Source organism: Psammomys obesus, unplaced genomic scaffold, assembly GCF_907164565.1.
Source record: "Psammomys obesus unplaced genomic scaffold, mPsaObe1.curated_primary_1811, whole genome shotgun sequence".
NCBI classification, from domain to species: domain Eukaryota; kingdom Metazoa; phylum Chordata; class Mammalia; order Rodentia; family Muridae; genus Psammomys; species Psammomys obesus.
Genome location: NW_026596034.1, coordinates 3357164 through 3376925, shown reverse-complemented (window position 1 = coordinate 3376925; position 19762 = coordinate 3357164). Strand labels below are relative to the sequence as shown.

The window sequence follows — 19762 nt, the reverse complement described above, 5'->3', positions numbered from 1 at the left end:
CCTGAAACATAATGACTTTTGGAAGTCAGGTCTAGATAATTTCCATGTGCTGCTTTGATCTCTTCCTTCCTTCCCGAGAGGTCAAAGCAGCTCATGGAAATGATGTAGAGGCAAGGGAGAACTCAAGAGCCCCCGCTCTTCACAGGAAACATTGAGAAAATGTCATGAGTGAAGCAGCAGAGGGATCAAGGCTGGGTCAGGTTACACGTCCATTCAGCAAACACGTTCTAAGCATTGTAATGAGCACCAAGTTCTGAAACACACCGGAAGAGAAGAGATGCAGTGTTCCCAGATCTATTGTCTAGTCTGGAAGAGGTCACAGGCAGAGGGGGAGCTGTGGCAACCTGGGATAAAGGTAATGGGGAGTTGCCACAGGAGAAACAGATAGGCTCTGGGGAGCTCCACAGAGGGCGCAACGTCTACTCTGGTCCTTCAGGAATGTGGAGCAGTTTCCTAGGGGTAACATGATGAGACGATAGGAAAGGTTGGAGGGCTCGAGGATGAGATTATGAGAAAATTCCAGGGAAGAGGAAGGAGAGATGAGACTGGCCAGGGCTACCTCTCTTGCTTAGACCATTGCTCTTCATTCCTTATCCCCAGGGCACAAACTCTGCCTCAGCCTGTTTAGGGATTACAAGTCCTCAAAGTGCCCTCAGCGGGGTGGCTTTCTGCCAGAGTTATGATCCTCACTAATAATGTAGGATCATATGTAGCAAGAAACACGCACAGAGACACACATACGTACACACACACTTTGGCTAAGTGTGGTGGCACAGGCCTGTAATCCCAGAATGAGGGAGACAGAGACAAGAAGATCATGAGTTTGAGGCTTGCCTGGCCAACCATAACATGCACTGTTTCTGAAGCAAAGCAAGAAGACAAATAATCAAAAGCCAAGGGTACACAGCTGCACCCTGAAGATGCCATTCATCTTTCAAGCTCTCCATCATTTTATATAACCAGTTAGAGACAGAGAGAGAGGGAAAAAACCTGCCAACTAAACAGTAGTGCCTATCAAAAGGAAGTCACATCTGGATTTCAGAATGTTAAAAATGTGAAGAAAAAAGTCATGAGTCGCTGGAATCTGGCAATGCTAATGCTTATGATATGTGCACATTTGGAAAAGACAACTTATTTTTATGGCTTGTAAGTCTTCCCAGGCCAAAGGAAAACACCACGATACCTCTTGTATGCTTGGTTGTGGGGGAACTCCAGGGTTCTCGGCATCTGACATCCTGTGGGGAAGAGAGACCACCCACTCTTCTCTGGACAGGAAAGTAGATGGTGAAACATCACTGGAGAGAGACCCTGTCTCCCAGGAGCGCTCTGCATTGTGCTGAAAGGGCAGGGCACACACTGAAGACTGTGCTGCTATCCTCACCCACTGCTAAAGCCCAGGAAAAGCCCCAAATGGTGCCAGTCACTCCACTGGATCGGCTGGCTGGCAGGCTGAAGGGACTGTTGCCGTTTGTGCCTTGGGTTGCCCTTATATGCTGCCTTTCCCTCATTTTGCAGCCTGAGAAGGTAACAGAACATTCCAAAGACATTTGTGGGCTCCCAGGCAGAGCAGGATGGGGTTTTGTCCATCAGGCATCTGTGAGGTAGAAAAGAGGCCATGTACAATGTTCCCCCATCCACCTGTCCCATCACAGCAGGGCACACAGCCCAACTTGAACTTGGAGGCTCTCAATGCATTCTCATTTGGGTCTTCTGCTTAATGTCCAGTTCTGGAAGCCAGCACAGACATGTATTCCCAGGGTAAGCACTTAGCAAACACCATAGACTCCTCAGAAGACTCCAAGCCACATCCCTCACAGGGCTATAAGGAGGATCAAATAATATAAACTAAGCAAGGCACATTAGAAAGCACGTAGCAAACAGGACAAGTGCCCTTAGCAGTGGAGGGAGGGGTGCAAAGGGGGAAACGCTGACCCCACTGTTTGCCCACCTCTGGCCATGAAGCTCATGGCCTTGTGTTTGTCTCCATAGCTCCCGTGCACCAACTTGTCCAGATTGAATCCCTCAGAGAAGGAATCGTGACCTGGAAAACATACCACACGTATATTAAGGCTTCTGGAGGTTTGGTATAAAACATCAGGTTTCTTGATTTAATTTGCATTTAAAAAATGTGCTTTTAAACTGTTGGGTTTATGTTTTTATGATTCCTTCACCAATTACTCTTTTTATGCTTATGCCAGGGCTGCTTATCAGTGCTTTCATTTTCCTCCTAAAACCTAAAGTCTGATAATACAGCCCTTTAAATGGAGTCATTTTTTATCTCCATTAAAGCTGCCAGGTTCTGTTTTATTGGAGCTGAGTGGGCAGCAGCCAGGAGCCATTGATGGTATACACACACACACACACACACACACACACACACACACACACACACACACTGATTGCTGAGCATAGCTGTGATCAGCTCATCACACGAAACTGTCTGCATGTACAAGTCTCTTCCAGCAAGACTGGAGATTTGGATATATGTATATTTTTAGAGACGGTGTCTATGTGTAGCTCAGGCTGGCCTCAAACTTGTGATCTACTTCCCCAAGCATTCTCAGACCTGGAAAAACAGGCTGGTCCCATCAGGCTGCACTCTTGGCTTGCTTTTAGTGAATACTGTATTGCTCCTATTAAATGGAACAGCAAATGAGTACAGTATCACATGCCTGTAATCCCAGCGTTGGGGAAAGCTGAGGCAGGAGGATCATGATTTTAACCATTGTTTGAGGTTAGCCTGGTCTGTATTTCAAGAGCCTGTCTCACACAGACAAACAAAAAAATTTTTTAAGATGGTTAGGTTTTTCTAACACATTGACATTTGGTTCTGCTTTCAATAAAATGGGACAGATGTCCTTATTGGGGTGCAGGGGCTCAACAAGACATCTTGAGTCAACCTAGCATTCAAACACTTCTGGCAGGGATCTTTTCTCTACAGGCTTTGACTTTCGGGAATCCTAAGGGTGAGGCTCGGGGTAGACAAATCTGCCACTGGCTCTCACATCTGCCACCCATCTGCAACCCCCCCTTTCTCCGGCAGGGTACCTGGCCTCCTTCCTGGTACTGTGCCTCTTCTTCCTGATGATGGGCTGCTCTGCTTTCAGCACCTGGTGGCTGGGGCTCTGGTTAGACAGGGGATCCCAGGTGAGTTTCCTTTGACAATGCCGAGTCTATATCTGGAAACAAAACTAAACAGAGCTTGCCAAACAGAGAATGACACCCAGTGTTTTCCCTTTGTCCCCTGCCCCTTTTGGAGACACTGAGGCCAGTTTCTGGGCCATATAATTCAAATTCTTGAGATTTTTTTCCTTGCTTTTCAAAATAAGCAAGGCAACTGGAAGTTTTGCATGAACAACTTCAGGTAAAAAACGGTTTGCTGAAAAATGATGGTTCCAATGCGTGTGGTCACGCACGTCCAGAGCAGGGTAGTATAAGTCTGAAGTTTCCGAGGAGGAGGGACAGAGAGGGGCCTAGAGAGATGAAAAAGATTGGTGTATCTCAGACTCTGGAGAGAAAGTGCCATCTTGTCATGGATACCGATTAGTGCAAGAAGGTTCTTACATGGCTCTACTCTCCAAACTCGCCTTAGCAGGGGGCCTGAAAGAGATGCAGCCTCGGAAGTGCTCCACGGCCATCAGGGGCCTTCCATTTCTCCTAAGGTTTCCATCGTTGCCAGGGCCCTTCCTGGGTGGGACCAATACATTCTTTCCTCCAGCTTGCTAGAATCTTCCCTGGTTGTTGGATGTCACTTTCAAAGCTTTCCAGGGAAGTGCTGTAGGGGTTGCCTGCTCATCTCCCCAGATTTTACGGTGGTACCACTTTGTTGCTGTGACATCAAAGTAAGGATGCCTGGGTGTGGGGGAGGAGAGAAGCTGTCCTTATGCATAGGGCAGTGAGATGCCCGTTCTGTGAAGATAAATCGAGATCTGTTTTCAAATATGTGTATTTTTTGACGTCCCCTGCTTATGGAGATTCTGTGCATTCCTCAGAGAACCTCAGATGTAAGGTCAAGTGGAGCCATCCCCTAAACTCAAGGCTTCCTCAAAAGGTCCCTGAACACGCAGCAACAGTGGCGTGCCCCTGTGGTTGTTTCTGACCTTCAGTGTTGTGGCTACAAGCTCCAGCACAGAAAAGCCTCCTCTGCAAGCTGAGCCTTTCATCAGCTAACCCCCAGGGATGCTTTTGCCTCGACAGACGCTCATCCATCAGCCACCTCTGGTTTACATTTCCCCATTACTGTAATCAGCAGAATGGCATTTAGAAGAAACATGTTTGTCTGCTCCCCAAAGGCATCCTTGACTTTTAGCACATAGCCCAGAGAAAAATGAAACTGTCAATTTCTCAGCAACAGGGGAAGATGGCCCCTCTCCAGAAAATGCTGGTGAAGTTGTGTCCTCTCGCTGGGAGGGATAAAGCCGTAGTTTGTCAGAATACTCTGCAAGCCCCTTGGGTTTGCTAGGCTCCCTCTTTCTTGCCGGGGACTCCAGAGCAGGGCAGCAGCACCCCCACAGGTGGCTCTTGGAGACAGGCCAGGGAAGAGGATTGAGGAACTGGACCACCTAGAGACCCCTGAACCTCACTAGATGGTAGCTGCTGCTGGCTAGGCAGCTTGGCAGATGGGAGGTTTGTCCCTCATTCTCTATCTTGTCTGGGTTGCCCAAGGGGAGCCAGGCCAGCTTCTTAGAAACCAGAGGCCCTGTTTGTTTCTGGGTCTTCTTGGCCTAGCATCACTGCAGGTCTTCTGAGGCACAGGTAGCTTCCAGGACAGCTGTTCTACACCTGATTATCAGGTGCCCCTCTGTGGAAGAGGCATGTGACGCTCAGACAGCCCCAGAGGGACCTGAGTTGATTTTACCTACATGACTCATTCTTGCATTTAATTTTTTTGTTGCTGTTTTAAATTTTGTTCAATTCTATGTATGACTCAGGCACTTGTCTGTGTGTGTGTGAAGTCTGAAGGTTGCTTTTTGAGTATCTTCCCTTACTACTCTCTACCTTAATTTTTGAGGTAGAGTTTCTCACTGAACTTAGAGCCATTGTTTTGTTGAGGGGTGTCTAGGCACTGAGCCCCAGGAATCTGCCCATCTTCCCCCAAACTCTGATACTGGGTTACAGGCCTGGGCCAGGGCGCCTTGCTTTTACATGCCAGTTAGGGTCTGAACTCAGGTCCTCACGATTGTGTGGCAAAGAGTCTGCCCGTTAAGCCATCTCTCCCGTCCCTCCTGACTCATTCTTTAGCAGCCAGTGCCTCTTTTCCGTTTCTTCTCTTTGGAAAGGTTATCTGAGATAGCCCCCTTCTCCCGATAGCACAACGGTCCTTGATGCTTCTTCTCTGTTGTGTGCCAGGCCATCTGTGCGCCCCAGAGCAACGACTCAGCCTGCAGTGCCGAACAGATCCTGCAAGACACCGAGCACCACATGTACCAGTTGGTTTATATAGCAAGCATGGTGTCTGTGCTGGCATTCGGCATCATCAAAGGCTTTACCTTCACCAACACTACACTGAGGGCATCCTCCTCGCTCCACAACAGGGTGTTCAACAAGGTAGGACCCCAGCAGGCTGCAGGTCCACCGGCTGCTCAGTGCACAGCCTTCAGCAGGCCCTGTGCCAGAACCTGGGCTCGACTCTGGGCACAGAACAGCTCTCCCGGAGCCTGCCGTCTAGTTTTCAGGAGCTCTGCCACTTGTTGAAGTACCCTATAGGAAGGCCAGTTTCAGAAAGCAATAGGGATACATCATGGGCCCTTAGGCGGGAAGGATGGTGGGGAAGATACATATCTTGCCTCTGAGAGCCCCAGCTAGCAACAGCCTGGAGAGGGGCCCTTGCTTTCCATCGCTGGAGCAGGCAGCAGCGGTTGGTTGCGAGGGCCCTCACCAGAACGCACAGTTATTCTCCACACTTTGTGGAGTAGACAGACAAATAGATTTGACATTTTATTTCCCTGGGGCCCAAAATCCCTTCCTCCTCTGAGAGGGCCAGGCTTCTCTGTCCCAGGAGGCCCCTGAGATTTGGAGAGGAAGCCCCATATGTTACCAGGATCTTTCCCACATCCACTCATGGTGGTGGTCTAAGAATGGGGAGCACCACCCTTGTTTCACGAGGAGCATCTGACCTGCTGGCTCGTACTTTGGAAATATGGGTCCAGCCCCCTGCTCTCACGTTCCTGCCCTTCAAGAAGTCCTCCGAACGCTCACTGACCCTGTTCACTCTGCTCCTACCCTCAGATCGTCAGGAGCCCAATGAGCTTCTTTGACACAACTCCCACAGGCCGTCTGATGAACCGTTTTTCTAAAGACATGGACGAGCTGGATGTGAGGCTGCCGTTCCACGCCGAGAACTTTCTGCAACAGTTTTTTATGGTGGTGTTTATTCTGGTGATTATGGCTGCAGTGTTTCCTGTGGTCCTTCTGGTTCTGTCCGGCCTGGCTGTAATCTTCTTCATTCTTTTACGGTAGGATCATACACAACTTAAAAGGGGGAGATTCCCAAACCTCACCCCCCCCACACACACACAGAGTGGGGGTGGGGAGAGAATGTGAATGAATACGTGTACCAGCTGGAAGGCAGGTGATGCTGAGCTCCTGTTTTCTTCTCTGATGGGAAAAATCCTAGATTTTTGGCACTTGTTACACACCAGGTGCTATGGTAAGAGCCTCATATACACCTGGCTTTTTGGTCCTAGAGCAATGCTGGGAGGCGGGTAAATTATTAGGCGGTTCAGGAAGCCCACAAGGGGGGAGGTTGCCATCTGTCTGCAGATTCATTCCTAACCAATGGGCTCTGAGAAGTCCCTTCTCCAGTTACTTTGATTTTGAGAAACAGTGTTTGCTGCAGCTGAAGACTGTTGTGTACAGAGAGGTGTGGAAGGGAATTGTACACACCCCTCATGAGGGACACCAGAAGCTGTAAGCTTCCATCTCCCCAGGGACAAGAGTAACCCTGCTTTGCCGTGGGGGTGAGGGCCAGCGGGATTTCTCATCAGGCACTGTGGGTAGTACTGAGAGGGAACAAAGAGCTGTAAGTTAGAAAGGTTTGGGCCAGAATTCCTGCTTTGCCGGGAAGCTAGTTTGGAGAATCTTGAAATGCTGCAAATCTGTTCCTTCTCCCCCAAAGATCTTAGTCACTAAAATGTATGCCTTGTCTGTGTCAGAGGAGTAGGTGAGGCGAGGCAATTAAGTCCTCGACAATGAAAGATAGAATTAAGCGGTAAGCAAACTTGATAGACTTAGAGTTTTGGTTAAGGGCTGATGAGGGACAGACATGAGTAGCCACACAGTGAGGGAGGGAAAGGGGTGGGCTGGGGGTTTTTACAAGGCAGTGTCATCAGGGTTTCACAAGGGGGAGACTTTTGGGTGTCAGGGAGATTGGTGCAACCAAGGGCAAGCTAAGATGGGGCACTGGTGGAGGAGGAGGGTGGCCTGAGGGAGGAGGCGTTGGAGCAGTCAAGGCTGCAGTTTCGGGTTCAGACTCAAACACGAAGTCTGAGGCAGTGACAATGGCAAAAGTATGAGGGGTGAACTGTGGCTGGAGACTGGCATGGGCGCCCGACAGGAGCCGGTGTGATCATGGGAATTGGAAGCAGGGTTCTGCAGAGCCAGCCTTTCACTGCACTACCCTTGGTACCACTGAGAAAAGCACACATTTCCGCCCTCAAGGGTTTATTGTGCTGAGGGGTCAGAAATGTTTTCTGAAAGTCCGTCACAAAGATGAGGCATGCCGTGGGTGTCAGAACTTGGAGTGGACCACTTTGCACTTCTATTCGTTTGTTACACCTTTGTTTGGCTGTCTGCTGCTGTCTGCTCTATTGCTATTGACTGACTTAGTAAAAGCTTAAAAGAAATCTGCCCGACATACCCAATCCTTTGCTATGAAGACGGGAGAGACCAAAGAGCAAATCTGACCTAATTATCTTGTACTTTTACAATGAATTTGCTGAGCCTTCCTCATTCTGTGGCTTAATTTTAGTTGAGAGTCAGGAGGCACGCTTGACTCCCTCGTGATAGCCAGCAATCTTGCATGCTCAAGGGCCTAGGTCTCCTATCATCAGGGTTCTCGGAGCCTCCTTGTAAGGTACAAGACAGTACTATGAGAGTACGTGTTTGAACTCAGTTCCCGAGGCTAGCTCTGTACAAAGTTACCTCTGAAGGACTGCATGCTGGCAACTAGATGAGGTCCCTCTCTCTCTGGTCATTGAGAGCTTGACTTGTGTTCAGAGGCTGCACTGTGTGAAATCTGGGTCTTCAGAGACTGGAACTGCAGCCTGTGCTGCGTGTGGTTCATGTCATTCTTCTACGGGAAGCACGCAGGTCTGAAGGCAAATGAAGTAGTAATCTGTGCTCAGACTTCTCAGCAGCCCATCCCCCACCCGGCCGACAGGACATCCCGGAGAGGAATGGCAGGCTCCTCTCTTCCAGTTTGAACGCTAACTTTGACTTAACTGCCACGGGGAATCCTGGGTTGGATTGCCTGTGCAGAGGGAGAGTTCTCTGAGACTAGACTTGTGACCGTCTTGGACCCTCTCGTTCTCCCCACAGCATTTTTCACCGAGGAGTCCAGGAGCTCAAGCAGGTGGAGAACATCAGCCGGTCCCCGTGGTTCTCTCACATCACCTCCTCCATGCAGGGTCTGGGTGTCATCCACGCCTACAACAAGAAGGATGATTGCATCAGCAAGTGAGTCGATGGGCCCCTACCACAGGGGCTCCCCACCTCGTGCCCCAGCCCAAATGGGCGGTCCCTGGGTCCTTTGGCACTGAGAGGGGAAATGCTGGAGACAGATAAAGGGCTGGCAGAACTGGGAGCTCATTTCCAGTGTTAGGGGAGAGGAGAGGAGGAAGCTGGAGGGGACAGAGACATGTATGTGTCATGCTGGGTTTGAGCGCAGGGCTTTGGGCCATGCTGGGCAAGCCCTTCACTATTGAGCTATACCTCCAGCTCTGTATGGCTTTGCATGTTTTATTTCTTGCTTACATGTACTCAACTTAGGAAAACAGCGAAAAGCACAAAGTACATCAAATCACTCCTGGGCCTCAAATCGCAGTCTTGCTTGTACTTCATGTATGCGCTCTATGTATAATCATAAACTGAAAAATCTAAAAACTGAGAAGCCCCACAAGCCCAAACCTTTTTAATACTGTTGCTGTACTTCAGACGGGAAAACCCCATGCTTGACCTGCTGTGAAGGACGGTAGCCAAGACACAGGCACAGTAAAAATACGCATGAAAATTATCTGCAGGCGCCTGTCCTGGTGGCACAAGTCTGTGGTCCCAGCCTCTAAGGAGGCTGAGGCAGGAGGATCCAACCTTGGCTACAGAGTTCAAAATCAGCCTGTACATTTTGGTGAGACCCTACTGAGACTTGGTGTCTCATGGAGTTAAGGAAAAGACCTAGGGGCGTAGCTCAGTGTGGCCCAGCCTGTGCAAGGCCCTGCTTTGAATCCCCAGTTCTGCAAGATAAAAGAAAGCAAGCAAATGAGTAACCTGCAGGCTGGCTGCCATTGAGTGAGGTATAGAAGAAGCATGAGGCAGTTCTGTGGGCAGAGTTGTTCTTCATTGCCAAGCTATCCCATTATGCATATACAAACATTTTAGAATTTTAAAAAATCCTATTGGAGCTGGAAAGAAGGCTCTAGAGCACTAGCTTCTCTTTTAAAAGGACACAGTTTTGATTCTGATTCTCAGCACAAGGTAACTCAACCATCAGCAACTGTGTTTTTAGAGGTCCCTTCTTCTGGCCTTCGCAGACCCACGGCATGCATGTGGTGCCAGACATAAAATAGGCAAAATGCCCATACATATAAAATAGCCAAGTTTAATTAATTAATTTAGATTAAAAATCACATTTAGAAACATTTCTGGTGTCCTAAGCATCGCAGACAGGATACTTCTATTTCCTCTTTTTTTTTTTAATTTTTCAAACCAAAAGATTTTCTTTTTAAAAGTTATTTTGAATATGAGTTTCATGGAATTGAATGTTCTTTTACAATAAACTCATTTTTATTAAAAATATTATTAATTCTTTGAGACTTTATACAGTGTATTTTTATCATATTCAATTCTTCATTTCCAACTCCTCCCATATCCATCTCCCCTTTCTACCATTCCAGGTTTGAGTTTCCTTCCCATTTTTTTTGTAAGCTCATGAAGGTCAGCTTAGGTTGTTTAGCTAGTCTGAGGAGTGGGGCCTGTCTCTGAGTGCAGTTGCCCTCCCAGAGGTCACCTCACTTAGAAAATCCAACTCTTTCTCTCCCAGCAGCTGTCAAATGCCAGCGGCTTCTCGGTTAGCGGTGAGAGTTCATGCCCACCTTCCCTCTGCCCCATGCTGGGATTTTGTTTGGCTTGAGCTTGTGCAGGCTGTGCGCAAGATGCCACAACCACTGTGAGGTCAGCCGCCCTGTGTGTCTGGAAGGCACGTTCTTTGATGCTATCCATCCCCCTTAGCTCTTAAAATCTGTCTACACTCCCTTCCACGAAGACCGCTGAGTCTTGTGTAGAGGGTGTGATAAACACACTCCATGTCAGGCTGAGCACCCCACAGTCCCGTATTCCCTGCCAGTTGAGGGTCTCTGCGCTAACTCCCATCCTCTGCAATGAGAAGCTTCCCTGATGAGAGCTGAGACACACCCTGACCTATGGCATAAGGAATTACTTCTATACACGTCTGACTGCTTGAGACTCAAGTCTAGATGTGCAGCCTTGGCCAGTCTGTGACCTGCAGTCACATGTCCCCCTCTCCAAGCTCATAAACACCTGAGTTTGTTTATTGGTTTTTGTGTGTGGACAGGCCAGTTTCCTTCTTATCAAAACTTGAAGACCAGATTAGTGGAGTCATGCAACTTCAGACCTCTAATATACCACAACAAATATGTAAGTCACAACTTTGGAGTGAGACAGTGGGCTAGAGGCTGCCCCTGCTATGGGACCCCATGGTAAGGAAGGGTCAGACCTAGAGCAAGGTTCTCTATTAACAACAGCAAAGAAAGAGAAGGACTCCAGAAATCCAGGAAGGTGGTGACAGGATGCCTGGAGAGTGTGAAAGAAAAAAAAAAAAAAAAAGGATGGGTGACTCACAAAATACAAGCCACTACTGCACAGCTCTCCCAGAGCTTCCTAGGGTGCAGGGGAAAAAGGCTCCCCTAACATTGTTACTGAGGCCCTAGCCCTCAAAAGTTGGCTATTGAATCAGGGGGATGGACACAGGGGAGGCCAATGAGGGACGAAAATGAATTATAACAATATGCATCATCTTCACAGATGACACGGTGAAATGTACTATGTTTTTGCTAACCTAAAAAATAAAAATAAAATCAGTTATTCCATATGAAGATCTGCAAATAAAATCAGAAGCAATGTCCAAACTAGTAGGTATGCAAATGTCACCATAGAAACAGAAGAAAAAAAAGGTAAAGGCTGGCACTGTGACGCCACAGGTTGGAATTCTTCCACTGATGACTTTGATGACAGAAAAATAGGTGAAAGGCCAGGGTGAAACTTTGAAAAGTTTCCTAGCAAAAATAATGAGCAAGCAGATAAAGATACTCTGGGACTTGGAGAGGACAGTTACAAGAGAAAAAGAGAAATTGCTTGAGAAAAATCAACAATATGGGTGAAAAGGTTACTAATATGGAAGGGAAATTCATCAAGAAAACAAAATTAGAAACCAAACAATCAGTGAACCAAATAAAAACACTGCAGAAAGGATTGCCAACAGACTTGATGAGGCAGGAAAAGGGCATGAGATGGAGGGTAAGGGTAAGGAAATCCTATACTTAAGATCAATAAGGAAAGAAACAGTGAATGAGCATGACCACAGCACCCAGGAACTCCAGGATGCTATTTAAAAAAAGATCAAACTCAAGAGGAAAGCACTGAGATAAAACTAAGGGAATGATACATTCAGCGAAATCATAGCAGAAAATCCACCCAACCCCAGATCTAGAAAGAAATAGACATCTGAACCCAAGATAAATTAAAGAGCCTTGAAAGATATGACCACAGAAAGACTTCTGTGTGACATTATAGGATGTCAAATATACAAAGCAAAGAAATAGCACTACAACTTGTAAGAGGAAAATGCCAACTTACCCACAAAGGCCTAAACATCAGAAAAAAGCTAGATCCTTTGTCAGCAACCCTAGCTGGGAAAGCATGGAATGATATATTTCAAGCCTCCAACTAACATCACTATGATCAAGAACGCTATCTTTCAAAACTAATGTGTCAGGACCAACACAAGCCAAGGTAGTTCATGACAGACAAGCCAACACTACAGAAGACGCTTAAAAGAATACTATATGCAAAGGAAGAGGAAAGCTAGTCTTAGCCATAACAGCACAAGAAAAAAAATTCAGCCAGGCACTGGTGGCTCAGACCTTTAATCCCAGCACTTGAGAGGCAGAGGCACAGTGATCTCTGAGTTTGAGGCCAGCATGGTCTACAGAGCAAGTTTCAGGTCAGCCAGGGCCATACAGAGAAACCCTTTCTCACCCCATCCCTCTACACACACACACTCACACACACACACACACTCACAAATCTTGAGAGCATGGATGAATTAATCCCAATACTAGTTAGTAGAAACAATCCGAATATCTAGAAAACAGCTCCCCCCATTATAGAAACTGGTAAACATTTCTTAATAATATAATCCTCAATATAAACAGCCTCAACTCATCAATTAAAATATTCAGACTGTTGGACTGGACTTTAAAAACTTAGATCCAATTGGGCACAGTGGCACAGGCTGTTATCCTGTATTTGGAAGGTAGAAAGAGGATCAGAAGTTCAAGGTCACCCTTAGTTAGCCTTTGCTGCTTGAGACCCCATCTTACAACAAGAAACAAAATCACACCCCACCCCCAAGAAAATTGGATTCAGCTCTCTGTTGTCACCTCACTGTTACAGAGGCTGAAGGTCAAGGGTGGAAACCAATCTATTCAGTGAACGGAAGCAGAAACAAAGCTGGCATCATTATCTCATATCTGATGAAGAAGGCTTCAAGTGAAAATTAGTCACAAAAGATGAAGCCGGGGCCACATACGAACAAAATGAGTTGTCTGTCAAAAGGACATGGCAATTATAAGAGACAGGTTTGCAGTTGGGAAGCACTCTTTTTTCTTTTAAGCACCTGCTTCTTTTCTGAAGCTCCCACAGCTAGGGAAAGCACCAGAAACAAACATCCCCAGAAGACGGCCCACACCAGCCACTCTCTCCTTCCTGCTGCTCCTTCCTGCTGACTCAGCTCCTTTCGCAGATGCAGGATGAAGGTCCCAACACAGCCCAGTGCCATGAAGCTCTGCCTGACAGTGCTGATTGCAGTGTACCTGGGGAGCACTCTCGTGTATTCCTTGGCCACGGTGGCCTCTTTGCCTCCCGCCCCACAGGCAGCTGGAGTGTCACTTTCGCTCTGTACCTTCAGCTCTAAACAGCAGGGACCCTAAACAGAATGCACGCTGCTTATGTCTGGGCACGAGTGGGAATGGGTGCCTACGGCTGGCTCTTGTCTTAGATCCCCTGGCTATGCCACCTTTCTGTCATTCTGCCCCGTGCAATGCCCTGGGACCCAGGGGACATGCAACTGGGGCACAACCTGAAGAGATCTCCCCACTCCACCCCCAGCTTTTTAAGCAGTGATTTGGTTGGTTGGTTGGTTGGTTGATTTTGAGATGGGAATCTTGCCATGTAGCCCAGGCTAGCCTTGAACTTGTGATCCTTCTACCTTATCCTCCCAAGCACTGGGATCACAAGTGTGTGCCACTGTGCCAGGCTCAAACAATGATCTTGATCTTGGTGAGGGTAGGCAGGGGAGGGAGGACAGCAGGGGAACACCCTCCCTTCCTACTCTACCATCACCACCATTGGCTACCCCTGTCATTAATATCAAAGGAGCCACTTATAGATTCCTCAAGGCTGGTAAATCCTGTGAAGCTGGAGCGTGAGGGTTTCAGCAGTTTGACTCTTAGCTATGGACTCTGAGAGAGACAGAAAGCCCATGTAACGCCCTTGTCGCCTGCCACACAACTGCCACATGAAATGTCTTAGAATGTGTGCAAATCAAAGACGCCTCTGGTGGCAGCTAGAGCATGGATATACATGCTCATTTTTCTAACAGCCACCTTGTAAGAAGGCGTGGCCTTGGTTCTGTTAGGAGCCCAGTGTCCCGTCAATGAAAGCAGACTCTGAGCTCTTCCTTCTATTTTCCAACTTCAGGTTTAAGATACTAAACGATGAAAACTCCAGCCACCTCCTGTACTTCAACTGCGCCCTTAGGTGGTTTGCTCTCAGAATGGACGTCCTCATGAACATTGTCACCTTTGTTGTGGCCTTGTTGGTGACCCTGAGTTTTTCTTCAATCAGTGCTTCATCCAAAGGCCTGTCATTGTCTTACATCATCCAGGTAACCGCTGGTGCATGGGGGGTGAGCTTGGCCTATGGTATATCAGAAGGAATACTTTCTGAGTGATGCAACAGGAAACTAAAAAAAAAAAAAAAAGTAGAGCTTAACCATATACATCGTTGACATTTGGAGGAGTTGTGTGGGCCTCAGGCGCAGGTGGATCTTGGCTCCTGGTTTTGTCTCTTTCTGTGATGCCTCCCTCATAGTTGTGCAGTGGGTCACAAATGATCTCTGAGATCTATAGCAAGAGGAAAGTGAGGAACATTTCTTCCCTTTACTACCCAACAATAGCCCAAGCTCTATTCTTACTGGATTGATTAGGCATCCAAGAGTGAGTTTGTGGTTTGATAGGAACGGAATGATTGATTTGGGCCAAGGTGTGGGGTCTATCTGTCTCACCCCTGAATCATACAGCTCCTTCACAGTGAGACTAGGAGAGGCAAGTTCAGCTTCTGGCAGTGATCAGAAATGGCCTCTTGGCTGCTTGGGTGCTTTTCTCTTTTAATACTAATACAAGAGAGGTAAGCACACAGCATTCCCCATCCTTCAAGCACTATGATGATTCCCTCCAAGGCTCTCAACAACACTGTGATGTTTTTGTAAGTATCACTTTGAAGATGAGAAACAAACAAACAAACAAACCAACAAACAAACTGAGGTCCAGAAAGACTCACACCTGCCCTGCGTGGGCCATGGTTTAAGCTGAGGTTGGTCCCTGAATCTTGTCCCTGGGATGTACTTCCCAGTGTCCTGTCTGGAACCTTCCTCCATTGAGCCACTGCTCTCTGTGCTCTGGAATTTCAGGATGGATTTTTGAATGTGGATCTTTTAAATACTCTGTTCAATATGGTAGGCTTGTGGACTTACTTACTTTAAGCGTGAGAGCTTCCTGCCTCAGGCTCCCAGTGCTGGGATCCCAGGCCTGCTGCACCATGCTCCTCCGTGTCCCACAACGCCAGACTCTGCGTCCTTTTAGATGAAAGTTAAATCTCTTCCCAATGCATAAAACGTTCACCCTCCCTTGTTTTAGATTTATTTATTGTTATGTCTCATGTATGGCTGTTTTGCCTGCATGCATGTTTGCGATCCCCGTGCATTCGAGTACCTGCAAAGGCCAGTAGAGGGCACTGGATCTCCGGATAACAGATGGTTGTGAGGCAGGATGCGGGTGCTGGGAATCAAACCCCGGTCCTTTGGAAGAGCAGTCAGGGCTCTTAACTACTGACCCATCTCTTTAGCCCTAGTGTTCTCCTGTTGTTTCCTCATTTGTTTCCTTCTGCTTTGTTTTATGGGAATTTCCCTCAGCTTTGTGATCTAGCCATTCTTTTGAATTTAGAGCATGGCAACCGTGTATTCATGTTTCAAGTTTCCGCATGCTCTCATTCCTTCGGTCTTTAAAAAACTCATTTTTTAAGTGGCAGAAATGCATTCTCACTTTTCCTAAGGATATTCACACTAATTACCCCTCCTCCCCCATCAACTTTTCTTGTTTATCTCTCTCTCTCCTGTTTTTGGTTTGTTTATCTATCTCTCACTCATTTGTATTTAAGGACCTGGAGAATGGTTTGGCTTTTCAAGGTGTGGCTTCATGCCTCCCCTCCTGGGATATTTTCTGCAGGTGCTGGGGGGTGGGTTTTTTGTTTGTTTGGTTGTTTGGTTGGTTTTTTTTAATATACTTGCTTCCCTTTCCCAAAGCAGCTAAGGAGTGGGGCCGTAAGTACTGACCACCAGAACCTAAGGTGTTTGGTTTGGTTTTCCCCTAGAGTGATATTCTTAGAGCCTCATGTGTGAATCCTCGGGTTGTTGACTCACTTTACGGAAGGAGGTGGTGTAATACACACATGCTCTTGTGTGTGCACTTAGCGGAGAAGCGTACACTGCTGTCTACTTGGGAGGAAGATGCGGCAAGGCATAGATGGGTCCATAAGAGCAGTTGTTCCTAGACAAGCCACAACCAGCCTGCCTCTCACAGTGAAGAGTAGCTCTCTTCTCACACTGGGAGGCGTTGGCTTCCGTCTCAGTGGAGGCTCTCATCTGATGCTCCCTGGCAGATATGTGTGGTTTTCATGCCTTGGGATCTCTCCCACCTCCTGGATGTTGAAGGTCTTCTTTCTGAAAACACCTCTGGTATCATTCTAATAGTATGTTTGGATGGAGGCTGTAGAGTATATAAACTGAGGACATGACTGTTCTATGGCATAGTTAGGGGGAAGGTTTTTATTGCAGATATGAGAGACACGAGCTGGGGGAAGTTTAGGGGAGGTTTAGGAGTGGGGGGGGGGCTAGAACGCTAGGATGGACTTTGAAATGTGCAGCCAGGTGCCTGGGATCCTAAGGGAGCTTAGAGGCCCACCTAGGCTGTGGTATGTGAATAAGCACCACAGAGAGCCAAGGGTCCCTGCTGCTAGAGGTAGATGTGGAATCAGCTCTGCAAGTTCCCGAGGAATGCTGGCTTTTATCTAGCCACCAGAAAGCCTCCAACAGTCCAGGCTGAGCTCATTTCTGCATGTTTAGACTGCCCTTTGGAGTCTGGGGAGTGGGAGTTTCCTTTGGACCTAATGGAGACATCCTCGGTGCTCTGGGGTGGGAAAATGCACCTTCCATGGGTACCCAGCTTTCCCCACTGGTAGTGGATGTCTTCACTGTTGCCTCTTACATATCAAGCAGATGAAACTGGTCTAAGTAAAACAGCTTGCCCTAACTAAGGACATGCTTTTGGGCAATATTATCAGCCTTCCAGGAGACAGTTGCCAAACACCCCTGAGGGCCAGCAAAGACTTTTCATGTACTGAGGTGTAAGAGCCCCCTGCCCCAATCCACACACACCGGAGGGAAGCAACACCACGGGGCAGAAGTTGAGTGCTAAGTGACATCACACGGTGCAGTGTATAAGCTGTGCTTACCTGGTCTGCACTGTGCCCGTGTGCAAATTCTAGACCTGTGTGAAGCTGCTAGGCATTCGGGAGCCGATGCTTTTTGTATTTGGCAGAATGTATCTGTGCCCTTCTAGGGATCAGTGCGCATTCTCATTCTGAGCAGCTGGCACAAGGCGGGGGATCTGCTGGTTGCTGTAGTTTTGCAGCCAGCCAACTGGGTGTATTCTATCCACCGGGCCTTAGGTTCTAGCACACAGCTCAAATGAGATTTTGCTCTTGAGGGAGGTGATGTGAGCAAAAATCACCCAGGTGGAGGCCCTTTGCTTCAAAAGAAATGGGAGGCCCTGGGCCTGTGTTAAGCAGGGAAGGTGGCGAGGGCCTACTGAGAAGAGCTCTCTAAGGTCCTGGATGGCCTCCTCACCCATTTTATCCCCCCCAACTTCCTGCCCCACTTCTGTGAAAGCCTGGTCGCTTACCGGAACTCTCTTAGGTTCTGTGCAAGTACAATGCAACTGTAGACTTGGGTACCAGCAGGGGTGGTGCCGAGTATTATGGATTCCATTTTCTGAGCCACCAGGGGACGACTGTGACGATCCCAGGCTCCCTGTCCTGGCTTGGCACACCCGTATCATCTCTCAGAAGTCCCCATCTAGACTGGTCTCAGTGGCTTACAGTGCTACACTCTCAGGAGCCACCTCAGCAGCCTTCTTTCCCCTTATTTCTTCTACCTGCTCTCTCACTTCTTTGGCTAACAGTCTGCAGTCATTTGCTCAGCCACTGCAACAAATCACATGTGCCTGGTGCTTAAGACAAGATGAATTATCCCCCTCACAATGTCGGAGGCCCAGAGCCTATACAGTGCTTATTCTCAAGGCCTCTTCTCTCCTTAGGCTCCAGGGAATTTTGTTCAGTCTTCAGACGTTGCTGGCATTTCCTGGCTTGGGACAGCGCTCCTCTAACTCCTGCTTCTGTCTTCCTTTCCCCATCTCTTCTGGATCTTTCCCTTGTGTTTTGTCAGGGCACTTGTTACTGGTCTTAGGACCAGGTAGGAAAGGGTGTTTAATCCCAGCTGCAAAAGTCCCTTCCCAAATGGGCCAACATTCTTGGGTTCAAGAGATTTTGGATGCAGACATATGATTTGCAGTCAGGGAGAAGGCATTCTGCAACCTGCCCTGGATACGATTTCCCCTCAGATTTTGGAGTTAGATTCTTGGGGGATCCTGGCCTGAGGCGGGTTCCCTTGGCAAACCATCTCCGTCAGTCTGGATCCATTTCCTACATCTGGTTGGTAATGGTGTTGGTAATGGTCCTCTAGTTTCTGCTGGAGGCTTTTGGTTGCTTTGCCGTCCCTGATGTGGTTGAGTTAAGAAGTGGGAGTGGGGTGCAGGACCCCACCAGGTGGCAGCCAGGAGCCAACCCCTCCAGCAGTTTGGCTCTCTGATGAATCTCCTCTCTACGGCAGTTGGGACTGGTTCACAGGAGTGATCAAGGTGGTGGGATGATTCTCACCATCTGGAGTGAGAGGGAAAGTGTAAATACCATTTGTTTCTGAATACAAAGGAAGTGTTTAAATGCAAAACATCCCAACAGGAAATGTGGCCTTCTGTGTGCCTGGCTGGGACTGCAAGCCGCTTTTGCGGTTGTCTGAGCCTAGTAGTAATTTGAAGTGGCAGATGCCCAAAAGGGGAAACAGCAGGGGCCAAGGGAGGAAAGGAGACCCTCAGCAGCTACCTGTTTCTTCCCAACAGCTCAGTGGACTGCTTCAAGTGTGTGTGCGAACGGGGACAGAGACCCAAGCCAAGTTCACCTCTGCAGAGCTGCTGAAGGAGTACATTTCGGTAAGGAAGGAGTAAACGGGGCAGGGGGCAACAGATTTTCATTTTTTTCTTTAAGGATTTATCCAGATTTTAAGTGTGTGTGTCTGTGTGCCTGTATGTGCCTATGGAGGCCAGATGTGTTGGGAGCTGGATTTATGGGTATGAGTCACCCAGTGTAGGTGCTGGGAATCAAACACTGGTCCTCTGGAAGAGCAAGAAGGAGGACTCTGGGCAAGATGCTCAATCCTCATTCAGAAAAGCAAAGAGGATGGATAACGGAAGAGGGAGAAAACAGGGAACAGGACAGGAGCCTATCACAGAGGGCCTCTGAAAGACTCTTCCCTGCAGGGTATCAAAGCAGATGCTGAGACTCATAGCCAAACTTTGGGCAGAGTTCAGGGAATCTTATGAAAGAAGGGGGAGATATAAAGACCTGGAGGGGACAAAATCTGGGCCCAGGGGTCTTTTCTGAGACTGATACTCTAACCAAGGATTGTGCATAGAGATAACCTAGAACCCCTGCACAGATGTAGCCCGAGGTAGCTCAGTGTCCAAATGGGTTCCCTAGTAACGGGAACAGGCACTGTCTCTGACATGAAATCAGTGGCTGGCTCTTTGATCACCTCCCCTTGGGTGGGGGAGTGCAGCCTTACCAGGCAACAGAGGAAGAC

General features: G+C 48.0%; 1 protein-coding gene across 1 annotated transcript in view; it reads left to right on the top strand.

The window, feature by feature from the left end:
* Positions 1–19762, top strand: part of Abcc12 (ATP binding cassette subfamily C member 12) — an 82248-nt gene that overhangs the window by 55743 nt on the left and 6743 nt on the right. Inside the window, exons 14-20 of the mRNA XM_055620958.1 lie at positions 1990–2079; positions 3044–3147; positions 5350–5547; positions 6229–6455; positions 8539–8676; positions 14212–14398; positions 19023–19112. Coding sequence (XP_055476933.1) covers positions 1990–2079; positions 3044–3147; positions 5350–5547; positions 6229–6455; positions 8539–8676; positions 14212–14398; positions 19023–19112 — 1034 coding nt within the window. The remainder of the gene's footprint in view (positions 1–1989; positions 2080–3043; positions 3148–5349; positions 5548–6228; positions 6456–8538; positions 8677–14211; positions 14399–19022; positions 19113–19762) is intronic.